At 33.7% G+C, this 23,711-nt stretch overlaps 3 protein-coding genes across 3 annotated transcripts; 1 reads left to right on the top strand and 2 right to left on the bottom strand.

The window, feature by feature from the left end:
• The first annotated feature begins 5,030 nt into the window (after positions 1 to 5,030).
• LOC6048500 (37 kDa salivary gland allergen Aed a 2) lies at positions 5,031 to 6,369 on the top strand. Its single transcript, XM_038258283.1, has 5 exons — positions 5,031 to 5,128; positions 5,187 to 5,387; positions 5,448 to 5,675; positions 5,732 to 5,911; positions 5,971 to 6,369. Exons 1-5 carry the CDS (start codon positions 5,087 to 5,089, stop codon positions 6,253 to 6,255), a joined length of 936 nt encoding a protein of 311 aa, XP_038114211.1. The 5' UTR covers positions 5,031 to 5,086; the 3' UTR covers positions 6,256 to 6,369.
• Positions 6,370 to 9,874: 3,505 nt separating this feature from the next.
• On the bottom strand, positions 9,875 to 11,137 carry LOC6048502 (37 kDa salivary gland allergen Aed a 2). The gene is made up of 5 exons (XM_038255191.1): positions 11,055 to 11,137; positions 10,791 to 11,003; positions 10,507 to 10,737; positions 10,280 to 10,450; positions 9,875 to 10,221 (listed from the first exon to the last, which is right to left on the bottom strand). The coding sequence occupies exons 1-5, from the start codon at positions 11,094 to 11,096 to the stop codon at positions 9,937 to 9,939; spliced, it is 942 nt and encodes a 313-aa protein (XP_038111119.1). The 5' UTR covers positions 11,097 to 11,137; the 3' UTR covers positions 9,875 to 9,936.
• Positions 11,138 to 11,498: 361 nt separating this feature from the next.
• On the bottom strand, positions 11,499 to 12,791 carry LOC6048503 (37 kDa salivary gland allergen Aed a 2). The gene is made up of 5 exons (XM_001865378.2): positions 12,699 to 12,791; positions 12,430 to 12,642; positions 12,144 to 12,374; positions 11,913 to 12,083; positions 11,499 to 11,848 (listed from the first exon to the last, which is right to left on the bottom strand). The coding sequence occupies exons 1-5, from the start codon at positions 12,738 to 12,740 to the stop codon at positions 11,564 to 11,566; spliced, it is 942 nt and encodes a 313-aa protein (XP_001865413.2). The 5' UTR covers positions 12,741 to 12,791; the 3' UTR covers positions 11,499 to 11,563.
• Between the last annotated feature and the right edge of the window lie 10,920 nt (positions 12,792 to 23,711).

Genomic DNA, 23,711 nt, shown 5'->3' with positions numbered 1-23,711 from the left:
GTTTTAGTGATAAAAGTTAAATAAAAAATCACCAAATTTTTTTACCGTGTATTATTTTTTCCAGTGTAGTCCGTATCCATACCTACAACTTTGCCGAAGACACCAAATCGATCAAAAATTCCTTCAAAAGATACAGATTTTTGAATTTTCATACATCATTTTTGTATGGACAGCTGCCGAATTTGTATGGAAAATTATATGGACAAACTAATGATGCAAAATGGCTTCTTTGGGCATACCGAAGGCACCAAAAAAGTTTCAGTCGGATTAAAAAATACAAAAAAAATCGAATGACCGAAATCCTAGAGAACTGCTCTATTTTCCTGCATTATTTTGCAAGTTAACTTGATTCGGTTCCACGGGCTGCTTTTTGGTGATCGCTGGTACAGATAACCAGAGTGGATCACTTATTGTACAAATTGCCTGCAAAAAAACCACCTATTTACCATTTTAAAATCTCAAACTATACAGTTACGATAATACCGTACTACTTGTACTTGTACCATTTTTGTTGGCATTGAAATATTAAACTTGTCGCGTCAACAAATCAGATTGTTTTATTTAAACAATTGATCTAAGCCGTAAGACAACAATCAATCAAAGCAGTTTAAAAGGCGAGTTATAGTTTTTTTAAATCATTGTTCAAAATTGTAGATAAGCGATGACAATTCTTGGTCCAGTATTTGTTGTATTCTTAACAATTATTTCAGTGCAGGGAAAGCCGGTTTGCATAAAGTTTTAATGTCATATAACTTTTTACAACACAAATTTTTCATTCAAGGGTTATAAAATCGAAGAAATTTATGTGGAAAAATGTGAACAAGCATTCGCCGACAACAAGCCTTACCCGGGCCGATTGTGTCAAATGAGAAAACTTAGGATGCAAAAAGTCACATCAATCACTGAGGCATATGTTGAGTGTGTGCTGAACCAACTTGGATACTTGGACACCGAAGGAAAGATTAGTGTTACGGCTGTACTGCAAGATTACCACAAGTTTGGAGTAGCTGATAAAGATGATACTGTACGAGATTTGCTCAAGGCTTGTGAGGTTGAGTTTGGTTCCGGTGACAAGTCAGTTTTCCATCGATTGTGCATCAAGTCTGAGAGGGACTTCACGAGAGTTATAAACGCTAGAACGGCACTAGAAGGATGGAGACCTAAAGACCCTGTATGTAAATAAAGCTTCCAGTTTCGATCACAGTTCTTCCAACGAGTCTGAATCATCAGCTCAGCTGTTCTTCTCAACCCTCCCTGAAGGGACGTTACCGCGTCGTTTTTTTGTTGTCTGCATAGAAAATGAGGCAAAATCTCGATCGTGCTCGATTGGAAATTTGGAACAGCGCCAAAAGCTAGCTACCAGAACTTGCTGCTTGTAGGACTCTAAGCTTAAGCTTTGGAGCTTTTCGGCGAGCCGTGGAGCTCGATAAGATCGTTAGTTTGTACCTGTAAGCGAAAAACAAACAACGTCGAGATAACCATCTGAGCCGCGCCACTCTCTTCCAGCTCTCCAACTTCACCTTGGTCCTGGAAGTACTCGTTTGGCCGTTGTTCGGTAGTAATGAACTTTTGATAGCCTTGATCGATTCGCGATGCATTTTCGGATCACGAAAACAAATCAGTTTGCCGATTTTCGCGCGCGGGGTGGAAGCTTAGTGCCGGTAGCTACTACTGGAGAGTGGCAGCTGAAACGTTGTTGAAGTTCGAAGTTTGACCTATTTGAGCGCCGACAACGTCAACGGCGCTTGCGCTGGCTGCTGTTCTGGTTAAGTACTTTAAAGACTTTGGGGCTGTTAGCACGTCGTCAAAGTCGCGTAGCGCCGCGGCGCGTGTTTATTGGCGCAGGGGGGCAGGCTTAAAAGCTCATTAAAAGTGCACAGCTTTGTGCAAGCATGGAAAAGCATAAAGTGCGGGGGTTGTTGATTTTTTTTTTGTTTATGTTGCAGTTGTGAACCTTTCTGCAAAGTTCAATTGTTGCGAAAGGCGTTGCATGTGAAGTGACCGGTGCAGGTCATTTTTGCCTTCCTCACCTCAATGAGGAAAGGCTTTAAAATCACTCGAAAAATGAACTTCTTTATTTGACCTCGTAGACCCACCTTCACGTATACCTATCGACTCAGAATCAAATTTTGAACAAAAGTCTGTGCGTGTGTCTGGATGTGAGTCCGTGCACCGAAAAATATGCACACGATTATCTCCGGATTGGCTGAACCGATTTGGACCGTTTTGGTCTTATTCGATCCGTCTTGAGGTCCCACAAGACCCTAGTTAATATTATGAAGTTTAGAAAAGTACTTCAAAAGTTATGCTTATGGCTAGAGTTTGAAATTTTGTAAAAAAGGGTGGTTTTTGTAAGAAAACCCGTTATGCTACATATTGTTAGAAAGGTGTTTGAAAGAGCTTTCTAATGCGTTCAAAAGATTGAAGATCTGACAACCCCATCAAATGTTATGAGCACTTAAGTGTTATTTATACATTTTTTTTGAGGCCGGATCTCAAATATTTTGATTAAAAACTTGTCCGGATCTATCAAGCGATCCGTCCGTCGTCCGTCGTCAAAAGACCTTTCCAACAAGCCCAAAAAATTGAAGATCTGACAACCATATCTAAAGTTATAAGTACTTTACTGTTTTTAATGAACTTTTTTTTGAGGCTGGATCTCAGATATTTTGATAAAAATATGCGAGGAAGGCACCAACCACCTAAAGTGGATTAAGTTAAGGATTAAGATTCAGTGTCAGCTTTGGAGTTATTGTGAACAGTTCTTGACCAGTTTTTTTAATGTATTTCTTCTATAGTTTGTAAATTTTAAAACACCAAATTGATCATTTATCAATATATTACTTTCATACATTTGGCTCTTTGTCTAATAACAAAATTAATAGATTGGATCAATAGAACTTAAAAAAAACAATCTGTTTTGAATCTACAGTAATGAAAAAGCAAAAAAGCAAAAAAGCAAAAAATCAAAAAAGCAAAAAAGCAAAAAAGCAAAAAAGCAAAAAAGCAAAAAAGCAAAAAAGCAAAAAGCAAAAAAGCAAAAAAGCAAAAAAGCAAAAAAGCAAAAAAGCAAAAAAGCAAAAAAGCAAAAAAGCAAAAAAGCAAAAAAGCAAAAAAGCAAAAAAGCAAAAAAGCAAAAAAGCAAAAAAGCAAAAAAGCATGCAATTAAGTTTGTTTTTGTTTTTGTTTTTGTTTTTGTTTTTGTTTTTGTTTTTGTTTTTGTTTTTGTTTTTGTTTTTGTTTTTGTTTTTGTTTTTGTTTTTGTTTTTGTTTTTGTTTTTGTTTTTGTTTTTGTTTTTGTTTGTTTTTTTGTTTTGTTTTTGTTTTTGTTTTTGTTTTTGTTTTTGTTTTTGTTTTGTTTTTGTTTTTGTTTTTGTTTTTGTTTTTGTTTTTGTTTTTGTTTTTGTTTTTGTTTTTGTTTTTGTTTTTGTTTTTGTTTTTGTTTTTGTTTTTGTTTTTGTTTTTGTTTTTGTTTTTGTTTTTGTTTTTGTTTTTGTTTTTGTTTTTGTTTTTGTTTTTGTTTTTGTTTTTGTTTTTGTTTTTGTTTTTGTTTTTGTTTTTGTTTTTGTTTTTGTTTTTGTTTTTGTTTTTGTTTTTGTTTTTGTTTTTGTTTGTTTTTGTTTTTGTTTTTGTTTTTGTTTTTGTTTTTGTTTTTGTTTTTGTTTTTGTTTTTGTTTTTGTTTTTGTTTTTGTTTTTGTTTTTGTTTTTGTTTTTGTTTTTGTTTTTGTTTTTGTTTTGTTTTTGTTTTTGTTTTTGTTTTTGTTTTTGTTTTTGTTTTTGTTTTTGTTTTTGTTTTTGTTTTTGTTTTTGTTTTTGTTTTTGTTTTTGTTTTTGTTTTTGTTTTTGTTTTTGTTTTTGGTTTTGTTTTTGTTTTTGTTTTTGTTTTTGTTTTTGTTTTTGTTTTTGTTTTTGTTTTTGTTTTTGTTTTTGTTTTTGTTTTTGTTTTTGTTTTTGTTTTTGTTCTGCCACCGTTCGACACCGTTTTTCTCACTCGTGACCGATTTGTTATGCAAACATTACTCACCAATTTTCGCTCGTGAATAAATCATGGGCTTCGCTCTTATTGATCGTAAATCAACTAGAGCCGTTTTTTGTGAACTTCGTTCGTTTCGGCACCTGTACACGTGAACTCTTAGCTCAGCTGAGATAATTTATGGCAAAATGGACAAAAAATGAAAAACAATGCAAGTGCTGATCAATATGCATGTGCTTGCATTCAGTATAAAATGTTAGAATTAAAATACAATTCAGATCGGTTCGTGTTTAGACTCGATTTTTTTGTTGTTGCTGTTCAAAGTTTAGAATATATTAGGGGCCAGATCAGCTCGCTTGGTGTGCGGTAACGTGCATAAATCGCAACAATCGACGGTTAGTCATAGATGGAGAACATCTCGGTTTGACATAGTGTGAACATGAACTTCTTGTGTAGCAATGCACTCCCCTGAGGAAGGAGGTGTTTTGAGACAAGTTAATCATGCGACTTTGGAACGTCTCTTGGATCTGCAGGAGAGATTGATGAAGTGTTTTTCGAGGCATGTGAGTTTCGCATGCAATACGGTGATTAGTTGAGCACTTTATGCTTACATAAATTGACTGGAACTAATTGAGAATTTGTGAGAGAATTTGAGATTAATTAGATTGAAAACATTGTTAGAAATGCTTGGAACTGCACATTTTTCGTTGCAGTAAAAGGGCAAATAACTGGTTTTATTTGTATAAAGATGTTGTTCGAACATAATTATTGATCCAAGAAAGTGTTGAAAGAATTTATACAGCTGCTAATCATGCATTTTGCAATTATTGGAACTGTTTCCAACCCAGCAAAAAATAGCAATTCCAGGTAATTTTTCTGTAGACTGAGAAAAATAGTGAAAAATTGCGACAATGTTATATAATGTAACAGTTATAAGCAATAAGCATTCATTATTTGCCTGAGATAAGACTTCATGAGTTGAACAAACACAGTAAATTAACTCAGGTGAAGTGATCATAAGCTTGTAATTTTCATTTAAATAGACAGCCCAGAAGTATTATTCCAAGTCAAACTGTGCCTCCAACTGTCTCAGTAAAGTAGAACACTATCAAATGAAGGCTTTAATTTTTCTTGGTGCTATCATCGCTGGAGTTGTAAGTAAATCTTGAGAATCTCTTAAAATAAACGTCGATTAACTGTTTGTACTTCTAGCTATCGGACGAATGGTCCCCGATGGATCCCGAAGAGGTGGCTTTCGAGGAGGCAAAATGCATGGAGGATCACTTTGGCAATGATTTTGGCCTGGCGGAAAAGTGGATGAAGTGGAACCTGGCTGAGAGCGATGGCAAAACGGCGTGCTACGTGAAATGCCTTGTTGAGGCTTTGGGAATGTACGACAAGCAAGCGTTCCAGGTAATATGATTTTTTTTTCCGGAGATTTGAACTTCACTCTAATTGTATGACAATGTTCAGCCCAACAACATTAAACAGCAGTATGAGGCGTATAAAAGTGACAATGGAGTAGACCAGGCAAAAGGTGATGCCATTGCAAATGAGTTGGGAAAAATTGACGCTAAAGATGGCAAATGTGAGTCAATCGCTAAAGGATTCATCCAAGTTAACAACGCTAATAAGGGAGTTTTGGAGAAAATATACTTGTTAGATAGCAGCGTGAGAGATGCAATTTACAAGAAAAATCCGGTAGGTAAAATTGGCGAAAAGTGTAACAGTTTGCTACATTTCGTGAATGATTGCAGCAAATTAAACCGAAGGGCATATCGATTTTCCGCTTCTGTGGAAAACAATTTTATCAAGATGGTGAGGCAGCATACTGCAACGTACGGAAGCATGGTTTTTCAGATGATCCCAAGTTTATCAAACATAGCAATTGTACTACTCGGGGCATGAGATGGATGAAGAAGAATGGAGAAATGGACGTAAGAAATGCTTTTACTCGAAGTAGATGCAGCGAAAAATGAATTATTATTATTTTCAGGAATCTGCAATCCTGCGAGGTTTACACGCGGTAAACGAGAACGGCAAAGATGATGTGGTTAAAAAGTCATTGCAAAATTGTAAGGCTAAAGATGAATCCAAAGCAAGGGATTATTACAAGTGTATTTACGATGGGCTTGGTGAACAACTTTTTATGAAAGTTTTGGACTACATTGAAGTTCGTTCCGAAAACTACAGCTATCGTTTGCGCGAAGCAACTTCCAAGTACGATGCCAATGCTATGAGATCTAAGGTTAAAGCGCTCGATTCGGAAGCTAAGTGTTGAAGTAAGAAGTGATCTGGGACTAAGGAAAGCTAGTTGGAAGTTCCTTACTTGATCTGGCTTTTATGATACATATCAATTAATAAAATTTAATCAATCAAGCAGAAATCCAGTAAATAATATTTTTGCAATTCCGTCGTGGAACTACTTACTTTTCCTGTCATTTTTGAACAACGAAATAGCCTACTTTTCTGTACCAAAAATAACAGAATCAAATAGCAACACTTTTCAAAATAAATGCTGAAAAGTTCTAAAAAAATTGTCACTCGATTATCTCCGGACTGGATTAACGGATTTTGACCGTATTAGTCTCATTCGATCCGTCTTGGGGTCCCATAGGTCTCAACAAGTTTAGTTAAGTACTTCAAAAGTTATGCAAAAAAAAAAAACGATTTTGGCGTATGTCCGGAAGATTGTAAAAAGGATGGTTTTTGCATGAAAACCTATCATGTTACACATTTTCAGAAAGGTATTAAAAAGGCCTTTCCAATGAGCCCAAAATATTGAAGATCTGATAATCCTATCAAAAGTTATTAGCACTTAAGTGTTATTTATACACTTTTTGGAGGCCGGATCTCAGATATTTCAGTAAAAATTATGTCCGGGTTCATCATGCGACCCATCGTTAGTAAGATAATTGAAAGACCTTTAAAATGAGCCTAAAACATCAAGGATCTGACAACCCTATCAAAAGTTATTGGCACTTAAGTGTTATTTATATACTTTCTGGAGGCCAAATCAGTAATAAAATTGATTTGTTAAACATGTTAAGGGAATGTTGTTATTTTTACTGAATGTATTGACTTTATGAATGTGAGGAAGGCACCAACCACCTAAAGGTGGATTAAGTATCGTTTTTCGATTTAAGAGATTTATTGACAAAATACATGAAAATTTGACATAAAATTTCACTCAGTGTGTGTTTTTTTGGAATTGCAAAAAATGTTGTATGGAACTCGTTGCAAAACTTGATTTTTTCAGCACTCTTCGTATTTATCCAACTCGGTAAACCTCGTTGGATAAACGACTCGTGCTGAAAAAATCCTCTTTTTGAAACTTGTTGCATAAACTACTATTTTGCAATTCTGTCGTAAAACGACTTACTTTTCCTGAAATTCTTAAACGACGAAATAGCCTACTTTTCTGTATCAAAAATAACAGAATCAAATAGCAACACTTTTCAAAAAAATGCTGAAAGTAATACTTTTCAACATTTTCTTGATTCAAACGATTTATTGACAAAATATATGAATATTTGGTTTAAAATTTCACTCAATAGGTGTTTTTTATGAAATGCAAAAAAATGTTGTATGGAACTCGTTGAAAAACTTGATTTTTCCAGCACGTGCCGTATTTATCCAACTCGGTGAAACTCATTTTATAAATGTACGACTCGTGCCGAAAAAATCCTCTTTTTGCCACTTGTTGCATAAACTATTATTTTATGCATTGTATTTAAAATTTTCCCTAGTTTTTTTCTTTTGATTTTTTTCCAAGTGGATAAACATAAAAACTAAAAAAGAAAGATCTCTTCAAATATCAGGAAATTTGATGTTTGGAAGTTTGACTTGTTTATGTAACTTCGTCAGTGTTATTTTTTATAATCGATTATGGCTGTGCTTTCACTAGAATTTTCAATTTTTCATTTAAAAATAAGTATGCAGTAATTTTTGTATTGACCCAGACTGTACCTTTACGCATTTTTGTACAATATATGATGATGGAATCATTTTAAAAATATTTTATATTGTGTCAAATTCCGTTGTAAATCGTCATAACATGGATATTTTGATAAAAAAGTTTGATTTTGAGTTTTGTTTGAACAATTCCATTATAAACCTCTCATTTTTGAGTAACGTAGCGGTTAAGGTTGTTAACGATAAAATTATCAAGGTTCGATAACGATAACGATAATTCTATCGTTGTCATTGGGACGATAACGATAATCTATCGTTATCCTTATTCCGATAATTCTATCGGCGATAATTTTATCGGCGATAATTTTACCGACGATAAGGCCATTGTAAATATTTTTCAAAATTTGTTCGAAAAACCAGGGGGCAAAAAATATATTTTCAAAAAACTTCAAAAATTTATTGAAATTAGAAGTTAAATCAACTAAAAACAATCTAAAATGCATTTTTCTGCATTGATAATCATGTTTAGCATTTTTGGGATGGATAAAAATTATTTTAAATTTTTATGAAATTTCAAGTTTCAACATATAAATTTGAAAAAAAAATCACAAAATTTGCAAATCGAAATTTTGCATGCATTTTCTCTGTTTCAGAGTTTTTGAATGAAATACTTAAATTTTCACAAAATACCACTTATTCTTGAAGGTACTAAAAAATTATAATTCGGAGTATGGTTATCAAACAATGCGAAATAATGCATGCGTTTTAACTGTTTTAGAGTTTTTTGAATGAAATACAAAAAAAATCACAAAATACCGTATTTTCTCGAAAAGACTTAAATTTTCAGAATTCGTTATACGGGTATCAAAGTATTCGAAATTTTGGATGTTATTTAATTGTTTTACAGATTTTTGAATAAAATACTCAAATTTTCACAAAATACCGTATTTTCTCGAAAATACTAAAACTATTATAATTCTCAATATGGATATCAAACGATTAAAAATTCCGCATGCATTTCAACTGTTTAAGAGATTTTTGAATGTAATGGAAAATATTCACAAAATACCGTATTTTTTCAAAAATACAAAAAAATATGATTCGGATTATGGGTATCAGCGATTTAAAATTCTGCGTGTATTTTAACAGTGAAATACTAAAATTTTCTCAAAATTTACTAACATTTATTAAGAGAAAGCTTTAAAATTCAATTTAATTTGGTTGGTTTTAGTCAATTTTAGAAAAATACTAAATATAAGTTATCGCCCGTTATCGTCGATAACATCATCGCCGATTGAATTATCGAAATGACTTTAACAATAGATTATCGTTACCGTCCCGATGATTACGGTAACCATTATCGTTTATCGTTAGACTATAATATTTTTAGTTTTTTTCATTCATTCAAAAGTTTTCTCCAAAATCATAAATCAAAAACAATTGTTTCTGAAACTAGAAATTTATTGTTTTGCCCGTCCACAAATAAAGCTGAGTTACAAAAACTCAAAACAAAAATGTACTTGTCTAATCCTGGCATTTTGCCACATTTTAAACTCTAGAGCAAAAGCTGTATTTTCAAACAAAGTAAGAGTATGCGACAAGTAGCAAAAAGAAGATTTGTCAACACGAGTCGTACTTTATATACAAAATCAGTGCTGAATAGCGAAATCAGGCCGTTTCGTCTTTCGAGAGTGACATCAACAGTAAGTACGTAAAATAGTATTTTAGGAATTTAGGTGTTAGTAACGAACAGTGAAACATAAACATTAAAAAACGTGTATCATCCTTTTTTGAAGCTTAAATCACAACTTATTCGAGTAACAGATAAAAAAATATCCGTTTCTAAAAAAATAGATGTTTCATAAAACAATCCAAGATTATTACTCAATCAACTAGCATTTTGTTGCATAAAAAACTTGATCTTCATGAAAATGTATGTTTTTTGAGATTTGTAGTTTTGTTTGAAACACTGTAACAATGCTGCATTTGATCAATAATTTTATTAACAACATCTCTTCAACAAATAAATAATTTTTACCACTGTCTACTAGCAGCCCGCATCCTTATCGTATTTTTTAACCTTTTCCTTAACTTTTGCAACATCGTACGGTTCAGGATTTAGAATATAGTGAAGATACGATTCCGATCTTACTTCACGATAATCAAAGACGGGCATCATCAAGTCCTTCAGATTTGGATCCTTCCACAGGCAATCGTTATAGTCGGTAGCCTTGGTTGCTTCTTTGACCTTACAGTTGTTCAGAGCGTTGTCCACTGCAGCGTCTTTGTCGGCAACATTGATCATGTGGAAATCCCGTTTGACTTCAGCAGGCTGCATCGTGATGGATTGAGTTAGTGTGGTGTTGAAATGATTGAAAAGTGTGGCTCACATTAATATTTCCATCTCTATCGAAATATCTCAGACCGCGGAACAAGCAATCCAAGTGTTTGTTGTTTGTGGTTAATCCTGTTTTTCTCATATTGCACAATTCAGGACTATCGTTTTTGAAATTGTGTCTTTCACAGAAGCGAAATATCGTTTCATCTTGTTTCTTGATAGTCTAAAACAATTTAATTAAATATATTCGTAGAATTCAACATTAGACCATTTACTCACGTCATCACTGCTATAAATTTTATCCGTAATTTCTTTTTTACCAAAGAAGACATTTTGTTCAACATCCGTAAACTTGGCGTGTACTGGTAAATACCTTTTGAAAAGCGTTAAACAGTTTGAGCTCCTAACGATTTTCAAGTCCTGAACAGCCTTTTGAAACTCTTTAACACCAGCCTCATCTTGCGAAGTGTACTGTTTATATTTCTCGTATTGCTCAAGAATGTGGTCACCCTGAAAAAATATCTTAAAAATGGTTTCTGAATAAAAGTCTAACCCAAAATCACCTTGAAGGTCTTCGAGCTATTATCAAACAGACCCAGTCCAACAACAACACACTTGACATAACACGCCGTTTTTGGGTCTTCCTCGACCTGCCAAATCATCCATTTTTTCGCAAGTTCAAGATCTCCAGCCGCGATATCCTCCATGCATCTCGTGTAGGTGAACAGGGTTTCTTCCGGGGAAAGTGGTTTCCATGCTGAACATGCTCCTGTGAACTTTGCAAGTATTAAGATTTCATTATTGAGAGATTATTTAAAAATGCTTACACAAGCCACAATTATTAAGCCAAAAATGCCAATGAAGTTCATATTAGATTTAAGTTCTGAATGAAACTTCAATCATCAATGAATCTTGTTCAACGAAAAGTGATCGTTTTTATAACGCATGATTATCTTCAACCTTTACTTAATGAGCAAACACTATCAACACTTGCGATTATTTGATTTTTGCAATATAAGATTTTATACAGCTTGGTCGTGCAATAGTCTGAAATAATTTTGCAATTATTGATGTAGATGGCTTTTAACTGACGTGCACCATGGAAATTTGCAACTTTTATTTATTATTGTTTCGCAAACATGGTTTGTTATTTTGATATCTGGGTGACTTCAGCGTTTGTGGCGTAAAATCAGGGAATATAATATTATTAAAAATCAACGTATTACCTCATTATTTTTATCATTTGTTGTGCCAAGACAAAAAAAAACTTATTGTTGATGCTGTGATTACAATAGAATTTTATTGCCATTGTCCGTTCCATTTTTGCCACTTTCAACTAACAGCCTGCATCCTTGTCGTATTTCTTAACCTTTTCCTTAACTTTTGAAACATCGTAAGGTTCAGTATTTTCAATAAAGTAACGATACGATTCCGATCTCACTTCACGATAGTCGAATACCGGCATCATAATATCCTTCAGATTTGGATCCTTCCACAGGCAATCGTTATAGTCAGTAGCCTTGGTTGCTTCCTTGACCTTACAGTTGTTCAAGGCGTTGTCCACTGCAGCGTCTTTATCCTTCACGTTGATAAAATGTAAATCACGCTTGATTTCATCAGGCTGTTGAGAAGTTTTAAAAATAATGTTTTTTAATTGAACTCCCACTTCCAGATTCGAGACTTACATTGATGTTTCCATTCCTGTCCAAGTATCGAAGACCACGGAACAAGCAATCCAGATGGTTGTTGTTCGTGGTAATGCCAGTTTTCCTCAAAGTGCACAACTCTTCGCTACCATCCTTGAAATTGCTTCTTTCGCAGAACCGGAACATGGTTTCATCTCGCTTCTTGACTGTCTGTAAACATAAAACTTGTCATGAAACTACAGTACACGTATAGAACGTTGAAAAACTCACAGAATCAGAGTTGTATATCTTATCGGTGATTTCTTTTTTGCCAAAATAGACATTTCTCTGAACATCTGTAAACTGTGCGTGTACTGGTCCGTACTTCTGCAAAACTTTTAGGCAATCTGCACTATCAATGGTTCCCAATGCTTGAACTGCTTGCTGGAACTTTTTAACACCAGCCTCATCTTGGCTAGTATAGCTTTTGTATTTTTGGTATTGCTCAAGAATATGGCCCCCCTAAAAAAATCAGAAAATAATCTTTTTGTTAAAGAAAAACTAATAGGCTCCTCACCTTGAACGTCTTGGAGCTCTCATCAAAAAGTTCCAACCCAACCAGAACGCACTTGGCATAACACGCTGATTTTTGGTCCGCCTCAAGCTTCCAAGCCATCCATTTTTTCGCTAGGGCAAGATCCCCTTTCGCATTGTCCTCCATACATCTCGTGTAGGTGAACAGAGTTTCTTCCGGAGAAAACGGTTTCCACGCTGCGTTTCCTCCTGCGAACTGATGGGAAAATAATAAAACTGTTGCTTTAACAGAAATTCTTAGAAACCACTTACAAATGCCACAATGACCAAGCTGGAAATGCCAACGAAATTCATCGCATCGCTTTTTAGATTCAAGTTAAGATTGAAACTTCAATCCTGATTGATGCTTGTCCTATGCGGCGTGTTCCTTTTTATACATCAAGAGCATTACAAACTTCTACTTGAGGAATTGCACTGACTGTGATTATTGGTAGAACAAACTTTGCACAGCTTGGTTGAGCAACATTGTAATTAACTATTCTGACGTAAACTGATTTCAACTGACGTGTCTCAGCAAATCTTCATACGTGGAGTTATGATAAAAAATTTCACTCCTTAATTTTTTTTACTAATGCATACTTCAAATTAAATTATTACTACTATTTTCGAACGTCCTATAATAATTCGGTTAACAGGGGAAATATACCTGTTTTCGTCACACTAAGCCATTCGAATTATTCGCATAACTTTTTTAGTTTGCCGCTTTTATGCCAAATCAAGTATTCCGAGAAAAACGCGTTTTAGTGTTTGTCGCAAAATCTCCGTCAAGGCAATTTCCCATAAGAGTGGCATATTAGCCGTTTAGTTTTTCGCATCGGCAGCCAAGTCTAAACACTATTTCAGTGAAATTCAAGTTCCAGAAGATGCGTTGGAACATCCTCTATCACCTAGTGCTAACATCTCGTTTTTGGGAAAAGTGGATATTATTTGCTTGGATTGGCGAGCCAAACAACTTTTTAAAAAACAATCAAATTCCCAAAAAAAAATCCTGAAAAGTTAGATTTTTAAAATCACCAAACCGCAAAGTTGCCGCTTTCCATTTGCAACAGCTTTTCTGAAGACACTAAAGCTCCAAAACTAGACAATTTTTTCGGAAAATCCATTTTCCACTTAATTTTGCTATATGGACCACTGTGCAATGTGATGATGGCCGATGAAAGAAATGTGCCGAGAAAGGATTTAATTTTCCTTGTTACATAAGCTTTAAAAATTCTTTCAATAAATTGTAAAATAAACTATTTGAACATGTTTTAATGATGATGAGAAACTCATTTGTGATAAGGCGATTTCTGCACGGAGAGACTTTGCCCAGAAATTTTAACAATTAAAATTGTTGATTTTACTTTCGTAAATTTCACAAAAACGTACTTGTTACGGCCAATTTTCAGTTGAATCAACCAAAATTCAGTAATAATTTAATAACCTGTTTGTTGAAAATGCTAAAGGCAGAAAGCTAACAGATTTCCCGAACTCGAATGAACGTGCTCGACTGTTAGCTTTGGTTTTAGAAAAATCAAGATTTTTTTTGGTTAAATGTAAATATCAATTGGTTGATTATTTAAAAGATGAACTTGGGTTTGTTTACGTTTGTCATTTGAAGTCAGGATTCGAACAAGAGCGGTCGATTTGTTGAGTTTGTGTTGTTAATTGTGAAGTGAGAGAATGTGAAAGGTGAAAATCACACTATTTGGCTAATGTTGAAGTGCAAATCGAAGTGAACACTGTTGCAACTGTGGAGGTGCAATTGGTGAGTAAGTTTGTTGATGATTTCTTTGCAGGTGATAAACTATGAAGAACAAGACGAGGACATTCGCAATGAGGACCTCTGATGCGAGGGGACTTCATGACAATGTTTTAAGGAAAGGGAAGGGCAGTGAAAGGAAGAGGCGGGCGAACTCTTGCACGACAATACTTGCACGGGCAAATTTAACAAAAGGTTGGTTAATCTAAGTAAGTATGGATTTATTTTTACATAACAATTTATCTGTTGTGATTTTATTTAGAAAACTGAATAATCAAAACCTTCGTGCTTACGATGGATACAATTTTAATGAACCATTTTTTCAGAATCATCAACCATAAAATATATGGAAATGAGTACACATAATATCAAAATAAAAATGAGATGATGGGAAATGTCTAAAAATAAAATTTATAAAAGATATACAAAAGAAGATAGAAATATTTTAAAAATGCTGTTAATAGAAGACTGCTAAATAAACTGGTAAGTAAAACTCAAAATATTGTTTTCAGGAAACGGAGCATTATTGATATTTCTTCTTTCCTCATTATAATTACATTTATTTACGATCCTTTTTCAGTTTATAGACAAAATTAAGGATTTTGTATCAAATTACTAATAAATTTTATATGTCTATTTGCAGCAAATGGTTCGTTTTGGTGTAAATTCTGTGTGAAAAATAACTAAACCTGAGACCGTTGTAGATGATGATGACTTATCGGATGATTGCACAGTGATGGTAAGTGAATACAACACTTAATTTTATACAACATAATAACTTACTTTGTGAAATATCTTCAAGGAATTCACGAGAAATTAAACATCTTTTATTAATATGTTTAACAAAATTTGTAATATGTTTTATTATTATTTTTTTAGATTTATGCAACGTATTTTTTTCAAACTTTAATCAAACTTTACATGTTTTATAATAACAGATAATAAAAAGTTTTGTTTTGATGCTTTTTAACAGTAATTTAATAACTTCATGCAAAAAAACAAATTAGTACAAAAAGTTAAAATTTTAGGCAGAATAAATGCGAATATAAAAACACCCAGCATTAATTTGTGAGGCATTATTATAAAATTTACTGCAAATTCAATAAAAATATTGCTAATAATAGCTAATTATTGACTACATGCACGAATGTTTTTCTGTATTTAAGTAAGACATTAGTTAAAATTATAGCTAGAAATTCAGCCCGGCCTGTATCGTTAGATAATTAAAGAAAATATATATCGACACTTACATAAATTATGTTTAATTAAGAAATGTTTTGTTATAATTCACTAATAATTTGCAGCATGCAAAAATATTTCAGTTAATAAAACGAAAAAAAATGTTGAAAAATAGTTGAAAAGTACGGCCCAGCCTGTTTTTTACAGAATATTCCACAATATTTCAGCTTAAAACAAAAAAAAATAGTTAATTTTCTGAAAAAAATATTCTAGCAGTCGACTGCTAGAATTTTTTCGGCCATTTAACCAACGAAAATGGCAATTCCAACTATTTTTTTAGTTAATTTTAGTTACTGGTGGTCAGCAATTTTGGGTTAACAAAATCAACAATCGATTGTTGAAAAAAAGCTGTGTAAAAAATTAACCCATACTTTTAGTTAAATTAACCAAGATTTTCTTAGATTTGCCCTGGCCGGTCTCTCCGTGTGAGATTTGTTATTCGATACATTAAGTAATCTTCATATTGTCAGCAGAAAACCTTGAAAAGGATTATATTTTGTTTGAAAAATAAACAGGTAATTTGTGGAACAATAAGACTTATAAGTTTGAAGAAAATTTTCCGGATGACATGGGTTCCAAACCAATTTTATTTTATTTGTGATCTCAACAACTTTTGCATTTTGCATGAGCCAATGAGACTTCCAATGAGGATGTCAGCAACCTTAGTATTTTCCGATTTATTCATATATTTTTTGTGCAGAATTATCCAAGCAGATGAGAATAATTGGAGATATTTGTCTGAAAATCAGGATTATTTCCTTGATTTTTTATAATGGAAACTGAAATAATCAATTGTAAAATTTATTAATACACTGTATAACGTCTATGTTAACGTTTTAATCAAATAGGGAACTTCTGAACTAGATATACAAATTTAATTTTGGGATAACACTAATTTTTCGTCGAAAAAAACGCTAAAAATGTTTTAAAAACTCTGTCATTTTCAATTATTTCATTTTAAGGGCAATTAAATGTACTTTTCGAATCTACATTGACCCAGGAGGGTAATTTTTTCATTTAGAACAACATTTTTCATTTTAAAATTTTGTGTTTTTTTAACTTTGCAGGGTTATTTTTTTTGAGTGTAACAATGTTCTACAAAGTTGTAGAGCAGATAATAACAAACAAATTGATATATAAACGCAAAGATTTTGCTTAAAATCAAGTTACTTTTTACGTTTCTCTTTGTTTCGTCGTCCGTGTCTGTCGCGGTTATGATCAAAAACGGCTATGATCAACGACGACCAACTTTTTCAAAACTTTTTTTTTTCGTAAAATTGTATTTGTATCTCTTCGGTTCCGATATTATTGGTTAAGAAAAGTAGGCCGTTTCTTCTTTTGAGAATGTCACCATTCCGTTTTGAAAATACTCACTTTTCCTGTCATTTTTCGTGACAAATCAGCCTAGTTATCATACATTAACATAACAGTGCTAAAAGTTTCATAAGGGCAATCATTTTGTGCTGATAAGTCCAAATTAGTGTCGAAAAGTTATACTTTTTGACGCTGTTTAGACGAGTCATTGAAAATACCATTTCGGTGTTTTTTCGGAATTGCATTTGGAAAAAAAGTTGTGTAGCAAAACTCGTTTTTCCAGCACTCATCGTATTTATCCAACTCGGCAGAGCCCCGTTGAATAAATGCTGTAAATCCTAATTTTGCAACTTGTTACATAAAAGTAGTTTATGCAACAAGTTGCAGAAGGAGGATTTTTCAGCACGACTCGTACACGAGTGCTGAAAAAAAAAAAAACAAGTTTTGCAACGAGTTCCACACAAAATCTTTTGAATTTCCGAAAAAACACACATTGTGAGAAATTTTAAGTAAATTTTTTATGTATTTTGTCTATGAATCGTTGAAATATTTTTTTTGAAAAGTGTTAATTTTCGAAACAAGTGAAAAGTAGAACTTTTCAGCATTCATTTTGAAAAGTGTTGTTATTCGATTCTCTTTTTTTTTTGTACAGATAAGTAGGCTATTTCGTCGTTCAAGAATGACAGGAAAAGTAAGAAGTTTCACGAAGGAATTGTAAAAAATACATTTTACTTTTGGTTTTTGGTAGTTACACAGTTTTTTCTTATTAGGATAATGACGGAACGATACACCATCATTTTACAACCACATAATAAGGTACATCAAGCTTCCATTTAAACGTCACCTGACATTCCCGACTTCAAACATTGAAACTGTTCAATGCGGTCCCAAAATTTCAATCAACTGCAGCACAATAGTTCACAACTGCTGCTGCTGCGTGGCACGAACAGCAACAAAAACAAGCGATCCAAGCAGTGTAAACAAAAGTTTGACAGGCAGATGTTCGCCTGAGACATTATTGATTTCGGGTGTCCTCCTCTGCGGCACCATCCCGTCCTAGAGGACGCCGACAAGAGAAGAGCAAAAGATGACGTATGGATTTCAATGGCCTCGGGGGTCGTGTGGCTCGGCGGCATGTGTGCCGCGTCTCATCTCATCAAGTACGCACACCTCACCTAGGAATCTAGAAATCTAGGAATCGACGCACGTGTCCACGGGCTGTGTCTTACGGCGAAGGAAAGGGAAGGTGTTCCTTACCGCTGTATGATTTTCAGGTTTTCCCTCTCTTTGCAGACACAACAACAACGCACATCAACTTTCTATTCTTGTCCCGTTGCAGAAGGAGCCCGGTAGTGTTCGATTTATGAAAATAGATACCCATTTAAACGGTTTTTCGGGGCTTTTGTTGGCAGTCGAACAAAACTCGAATCGACAGATGTTTCTTGGTTCTGCTTCGTAAGGTTCCTTACAATTCTGCATTTCACGACAAAGACGCAGTCGATTTCGATTCGGATGTTGTTTTTTTTTTTTGTGTTTGCCAGGGTCGTGATTTTTCAGCTTTCAATAAATAAATGAGTTTATAAGCGCATGTCCTAGCTATGCTGCTTTAGATGGGTTCAATAAAAAGTGTCAGCTCACCGGTAGATGACGCAAGATGTAACGCGAAGGAAGTCGTATCCTTGGCCGGTTCAGGTTGTCCTTTGTGCTAGCATCGTCAGCTGATTCGAATGTTGGCTTTTGTGCGCACAATTATCGACACATTTCAGGGCACGCTTGTCATTCGATCTTGGCTCCTTGCGCGGAGGATAAAGACCGTGACTGAAATGATTACCGACCCGGGGTGTACGAGGAAGCTGCTGTGAGGGTGTCTTAGAAAGAAAAGGTGCCTTGTTGCACGTGCTATATTTGTTTTCATAAGAATATGTTTTCAGTGGATAGAATTTCTTGAGCGATGGGTGTACTCATTTGACGCGACATTTAGTGTTACATGTTGTGCTCAAATGTCAAGTCATTATGATTTGACTGGATAGAAACTCTTGCTACTAAACAAAAAGTAAAAGTAAAGTAGAACTTTCAGAAATTGTACATAAACTTCATCTCCAATATCCCACATTTGGTTATTTCAAAATCCTGTGGTTAGTTCAAACACGGCACAAATTAGGTGAAGTTTATTCAAATATTTAGTTATTGATTGCACCTTAAAGTAGGTCCAGCAAGCAAGAGTTTATCTCAGTTTACAAGGCCATAAAAGGCCACCTCCTACGGCAGACTTCCTTTTCTTGCGCCAACGCGGTCGATTTTTGGACTCTCGAAAAACACCTTAACTCAGTTTTCAGTGTTTTGTTAGCAAACACGGACCCCGAATGTCCAACACACATGCTAGAACCTAAATGTCAATTTTACACCTTTGTTTGATTACAGGTTTATCGAGCCGTAAATCATATCGTCCTGCTGGTAGATTTATCATGTGTTCAGAGTTTTTCGTTTTCCCAGTTGCCTAGTTTACGGTCCCAAACTGGCTCATCATATCTAATTTAAACAAATCATCGAATCATAATAAATATCTTCTTCCACCTTTTTTTTGGGGAACTGGTTCGTCTCTAGGTGAGCTAGGAATGTGCGTTCGATCGCCTACACCACCAGCACCATAATCATCAACCGTGATGATCCACCATATCGTTTAGGCAGGTGATTATGAGTTTGGTGTTTTGCTTTTGTAAAGGAGGGGTAAAGGTGGTGTGGAATATGGTTTTGGATAAGCAGCTTGCACGAATTTTATTATGTTGGCTCGACTGTAGGAAGAGCTCAGAGCGTTAGTGGGAGGGAAAAGGGAACACATTAAGTAAATTAGAACAGCCTTTAAAACTGGGCATGCAATCATACCATTATGGGTTCATATGGATGTATGATTGTACTTTGGATATTGTTAGGGTGATTATAATTATCGATAGGTATCTCAACATTATTGTATCAATTTTACTGATATAAAGAGTTATTTTATATGAAGCAAAAATTCTTTCAAAAATTCGTTAAAAAAAGAAGTTGATTATAATAAAGTTTTGAATCATGGATGTTGAAAGTTTTTACAGAATATTTAAAAAATAGACAAAAAATAAAATAAATTTCAGTTCGAAACCATCCCCCAAATCCCAATCACCCTAACACCTAGTTAACCCCTCGTTGGAACTTGCTCCCCGGGCGGACAGGATACACTTTCCCATTCGTCGGGGGTAAATATGCGGGCCACACCACACCTTCTGAACTCCCTCCAAATTGCGGCTTGTAATTTATGAAACGGGGCTAAAAGGTCATGAATTTGATACGTTTGAGGGGATGGCGCCCACCACAAGCCACCTTGCACCTTGATGCTGTTGCTGGCCACTCAAAGCCTTTACACGATCTCTCAAATTTTGGAACAAGTCCGCGGACGCCCACCCCCATGACCAGGTCGGGAAGGATGAACGATGACGAGGCGCGAATTGAGTGACCCAAGATGAGAAGTCGAGGATGATCACATCATCGTCTCACGGGTTTGGTTGGGCAGCAACTGAGCAGTCTTCCTCGGCTAGTGATAAGTTACGATTAGAAGGTTGCTCGTGTTGGATTCGCGGTCAGAGCTTCGTAATGGTGGGGCTATCAAAATTGGATCAACGTTTGATATGCACAATATATGGTTGAGATGAAGACCGTTACTTTGGTGGAAGGTGTAAAAAACAACGATTCAGGTTGTGTTTAAGGTTTAGACATAATCCATTCGATTTTATTTATGAATAGAGCGTCCCGGAAATTGTTCCCGGGAATTCCCGGGATGAGAATTCCGGGATTTTTTTAACTGTTTTTAACAAATCCAATTTCGGACTAGAAATTCAGATTTGGTTGTAGAAATAGATAAACAGTTTAATACTTAGTAATTGATAAGAATTTTGAAGCATTAACATTTTTATTCGGCATTGTATATCAGCATTAATTTGGCTTACTAGGGAAAATTGTTAAAATTTTTGTTTACAGAGCCGCAAAATGCTTTGCGCGTAAAATGTTTTCTATTAAATTTTATTTATATATAACGTACAGTATGTAAAAAACAATATTTACACCCCTTGGGCACTATGTACATTTTGTGATGAAATATGTAAAAAAATTAAAGTTTGACAGGAACCTAGTACTACGTTTTGTTCAGAAACTCATGCCAAACATTTTGCTACAAAAAGCTCATGAAAAGATGATTTCTTTAAATAGTTATATAACAAATACTTTTACGAAAATAAAAAAAGGTGCTAAAAAAATTTGTACATCTTTCGAAAAATTAACATAAATAATGTTATTTGTTGACAAATCACCATAAATCCAGTCTCCCAACTCCAAATAGGCATCCTTGACTGATTAAAAAAATAATTTGGATTGAATATAAAGTTTACTAACTACTTAGTATAAAAGTTTATATAACTCTGGAAATTCTATATAAAACATATCTAAACTTAATTTTGCAAACTTTTAATTCAACTAAATGTCAATATATTACCATAGAATTGCTAAATAAACATTTTGGAGTGAGTATAACACCGTTTTGGGAGTATTTGTATCGATAGAATAGATTTTTCGTTGGAATTTCGTACCAACCCGGAATTACGTCGTCGGAAAATCCGTCGGCATCCGAACCGGTCCACAATTCACAAGTTGCTATGTGGCATCAGAAAGGGCATAAAATTTCAGATCTTTTGATACCCATACATCCAGGTTTTCTATAAAACCCACGTTTTTAAATACCTAAGCAAAAACGTTGTTATGGTTTCGTTTGAGCAACCTGCCAAAAATGTATGGAATTTCGTAATTTTTGTTCTCGTGGTTTCCACATGATTCCACATAGGTTGACTTGTGAATTGTGGACCGGTTCAGATGACGGCGGATTTTCCTACGACGTAATTCCGGGTTGGTACGAAATTCCAACGAAAAATCTAATCTATCGACACAAAGACCCCCAAAACGGTGTTATTCCTACTCCAAAATGTTTATTTAGCAATTCTATGATAATATATTGACATTTAGTTGAATTAAAAGTTTGCAAAATTATGTTTAGATATGTTTTATATAGAATTTCCAGAGCTATATAAACTTTTATACTAAGTAGTTAGTAAACTTTATATTCAATCCAAATTATTTTTTTAATCAGTCAAGGATGCCTATTTGGAGTTGGGAGACTGGATTTATGGTGATTTGTCAACAAATAACATTATTTATGTTAATTTTTCGAAAGATGTATAAACTTTTTTGCACCTTTTTTATTTTCGTAATAGTATTTGTTTTATAACTTTTTATAGAAATCATCTTTTCATGAGCTTTTTGTAGCAAAATGTTTGACATGAGTTTCTGAACAAAGCGTAGTACTAGGTTCCTGTCAAACTTTAAATTTTTTACATGTTTCATCACAAAATGTGCATAGTGCCCAAGGGGTGTAAATACTTTTTTTACATACTGCATATGTTTGTCTTTTAAATTAAAGAAAATATTATTTAAAAAAAAATAATTTAATTTACCGTCAGAAACCGGCAGCAAATCAGGACAAAAGTAACGTATTAATGGAAATGTAATTATGACAGCTGTTTAAGCTTTTTTTTGCATAATGTTCTGATTGTTTTGATTATTTTTTATAACAGGAGTAGAATGAAAAAATAGTGGACTGATTTCCAAATTGATTGCTCCAAAATCTCCTGTACCTATTCAGACTGTAGTCCCGATAATCGCCAGTTGGCGGTAGCGACTTAAAAATATTTTTTTGAATAAGTTTTAAATAAACAACATAGACATAAAACATAAAATTCTAAATTAATGCAAAGTGTTACATTGTCTGGTATAATTATTTGTTTTCGTTTTTTATTCAGTTTTTCCGCATCAAACTTAAATAATTTCACATACTTTAAAGATCAACTTATTTTGCATAGAGTTGTACCGCCACGTTTATTATTACTCAAATATTGGTAGAGTGAGCAACGATTTTTCATAAATATATAAGCTTTAGCTTAAATTTGGCTGATTTAACCCGTACGTACTTAACCGATACTTCTTAAATTTTCTCAGGGAAACTGGGAGCAACAAATGGGCAGAAAAAATGAATTTCCCATAAAATTATTATTATTTTTCTAGTAATGCCAATGTAATTTTAAATTCAAAGATTGTCTCCTACCTAATCAAGATTTTCCATTAAAAATCAAAGGTAAAAAATTGATTATTGCTCAAAACTTTTTGAAATAGTTGCTTTTAAAATATAAAGCATTTTGTGATATTTTTTACTGAACAAATTTAAAAATCAACCCCACTAAATCTTTACCGGAGTTCATGAACAGTGTCATGAGACACCATAATTTAAGTACGCTGGGATTTTATCACCCAAAAAAAATGCAAATTCAGATACAATTTTTTTTTCGTTGAATTTAAAATCAAAGTTAAGCTGTCACTTTTTATATGATAAAAAATTGCCCATCGAAATTCCGTAATATAAAATTGCAAACACGTTCAAAAATCTTTTTTTAATATATCATTTTAAACATTTATTTCAAAATACCTGCAGGAAAAAAAATGTGACCTTCAAATTTATTGGCTTTTGTAGTTTATTTTCATTAAAATCTATTTTGAAATTTAGAACATATTTTCAATAAAGTTTAAGATAAAGCTGTAAAAACTAAAATATGAATTATAAATACCTCTAGTTAACCTTTCATAACATTTATTTTTAATATCAGAACTCAATAAATCATTTTTTTAAAGATACTGTAATTATTGTTCTGTTTCGAATACTTTTCGAAATCAATTATCAAGAAATATAATGATAACAAACAATGATCAAATCATAATTTAATTTGTCAAATAAAGTAAAATGACCTCACAGTTATAGTCAGAAATGTCAGAATAGTGAAGGTGTTGTAAATTTGCTAAAACATTTTTTTGGATTTTGGATTTTCCCATCAGACCCCCATTAC

The sequence above is a fragment of the Culex quinquefasciatus genome, chromosome 2 (assembly GCF_015732765.1).
Source record: "Culex quinquefasciatus strain JHB chromosome 2, VPISU_Cqui_1.0_pri_paternal, whole genome shotgun sequence".
In the NCBI taxonomy this organism is placed as follows: domain Eukaryota; kingdom Metazoa; phylum Arthropoda; class Insecta; order Diptera; family Culicidae; genus Culex; species Culex quinquefasciatus.
This window is presented reverse-complemented; position numbering and strand designations above follow the sequence as displayed.

Excerpts from the sequence above, each read along its gene's own strand:
- LOC6048502 (XM_038255191.1), bottom strand. The coding sequence starts at position 11,096 with ATGAACTTCATTGGCATTTTTGGCTTAATAATTGTGGCTTGT. Across the intron at positions 10,738-10,790 it reads ATAGCTCGAAGACCTTCAAG|GGTGACCACATTCTTGAGCA; the intron begins GTGATTTTGGGT and ends ATATTTTTTCAG. Across the intron at positions 10,222-10,279 it reads ATAGAGATGGAAATATTAAT|CCTGCTGAAGTCAAACGGGA; the intron begins GTGAGCCACACT and ends ATCACGATGCAG.
- LOC6048503 (XM_001865378.2), bottom strand. The coding sequence starts at position 12,740 with ATGAATTTCGTTGGCATTTCCAGCTTGGTCATTGTGGCATTT. Across the intron at positions 12,643-12,698 it reads GCTTGGTCATTGTGGCATTT|TTCGCAGGAGGAAACGCAGC; the intron begins GTAAGTGGTTTC and ends TTTTCCCATCAG. Across the intron at positions 12,375-12,429 it reads AGAGCTCCAAGACGTTCAAG|GGGGGCCATATTCTTGAGCA; the intron begins GTGAGGAGCCTA and ends TGATTTTTTTAG.
- LOC6048500 (XM_038258283.1), top strand. The coding sequence starts at position 5,087 with ATGAAGGCTTTAATTTTTCTTGGTGCTATCATCGCTGGAGTT. Across the intron at positions 5,129-5,186 it reads GTGCTATCATCGCTGGAGTT|CTATCGGACGAATGGTCCCC; the intron begins GTAAGTAAATCT and ends TTGTACTTCTAG. Across the intron at positions 5,388-5,447 it reads ACGACAAGCAAGCGTTCCAG|CCCAACAACATTAAACAGCA; the intron begins GTAATATGATTT and ends GACAATGTTCAG.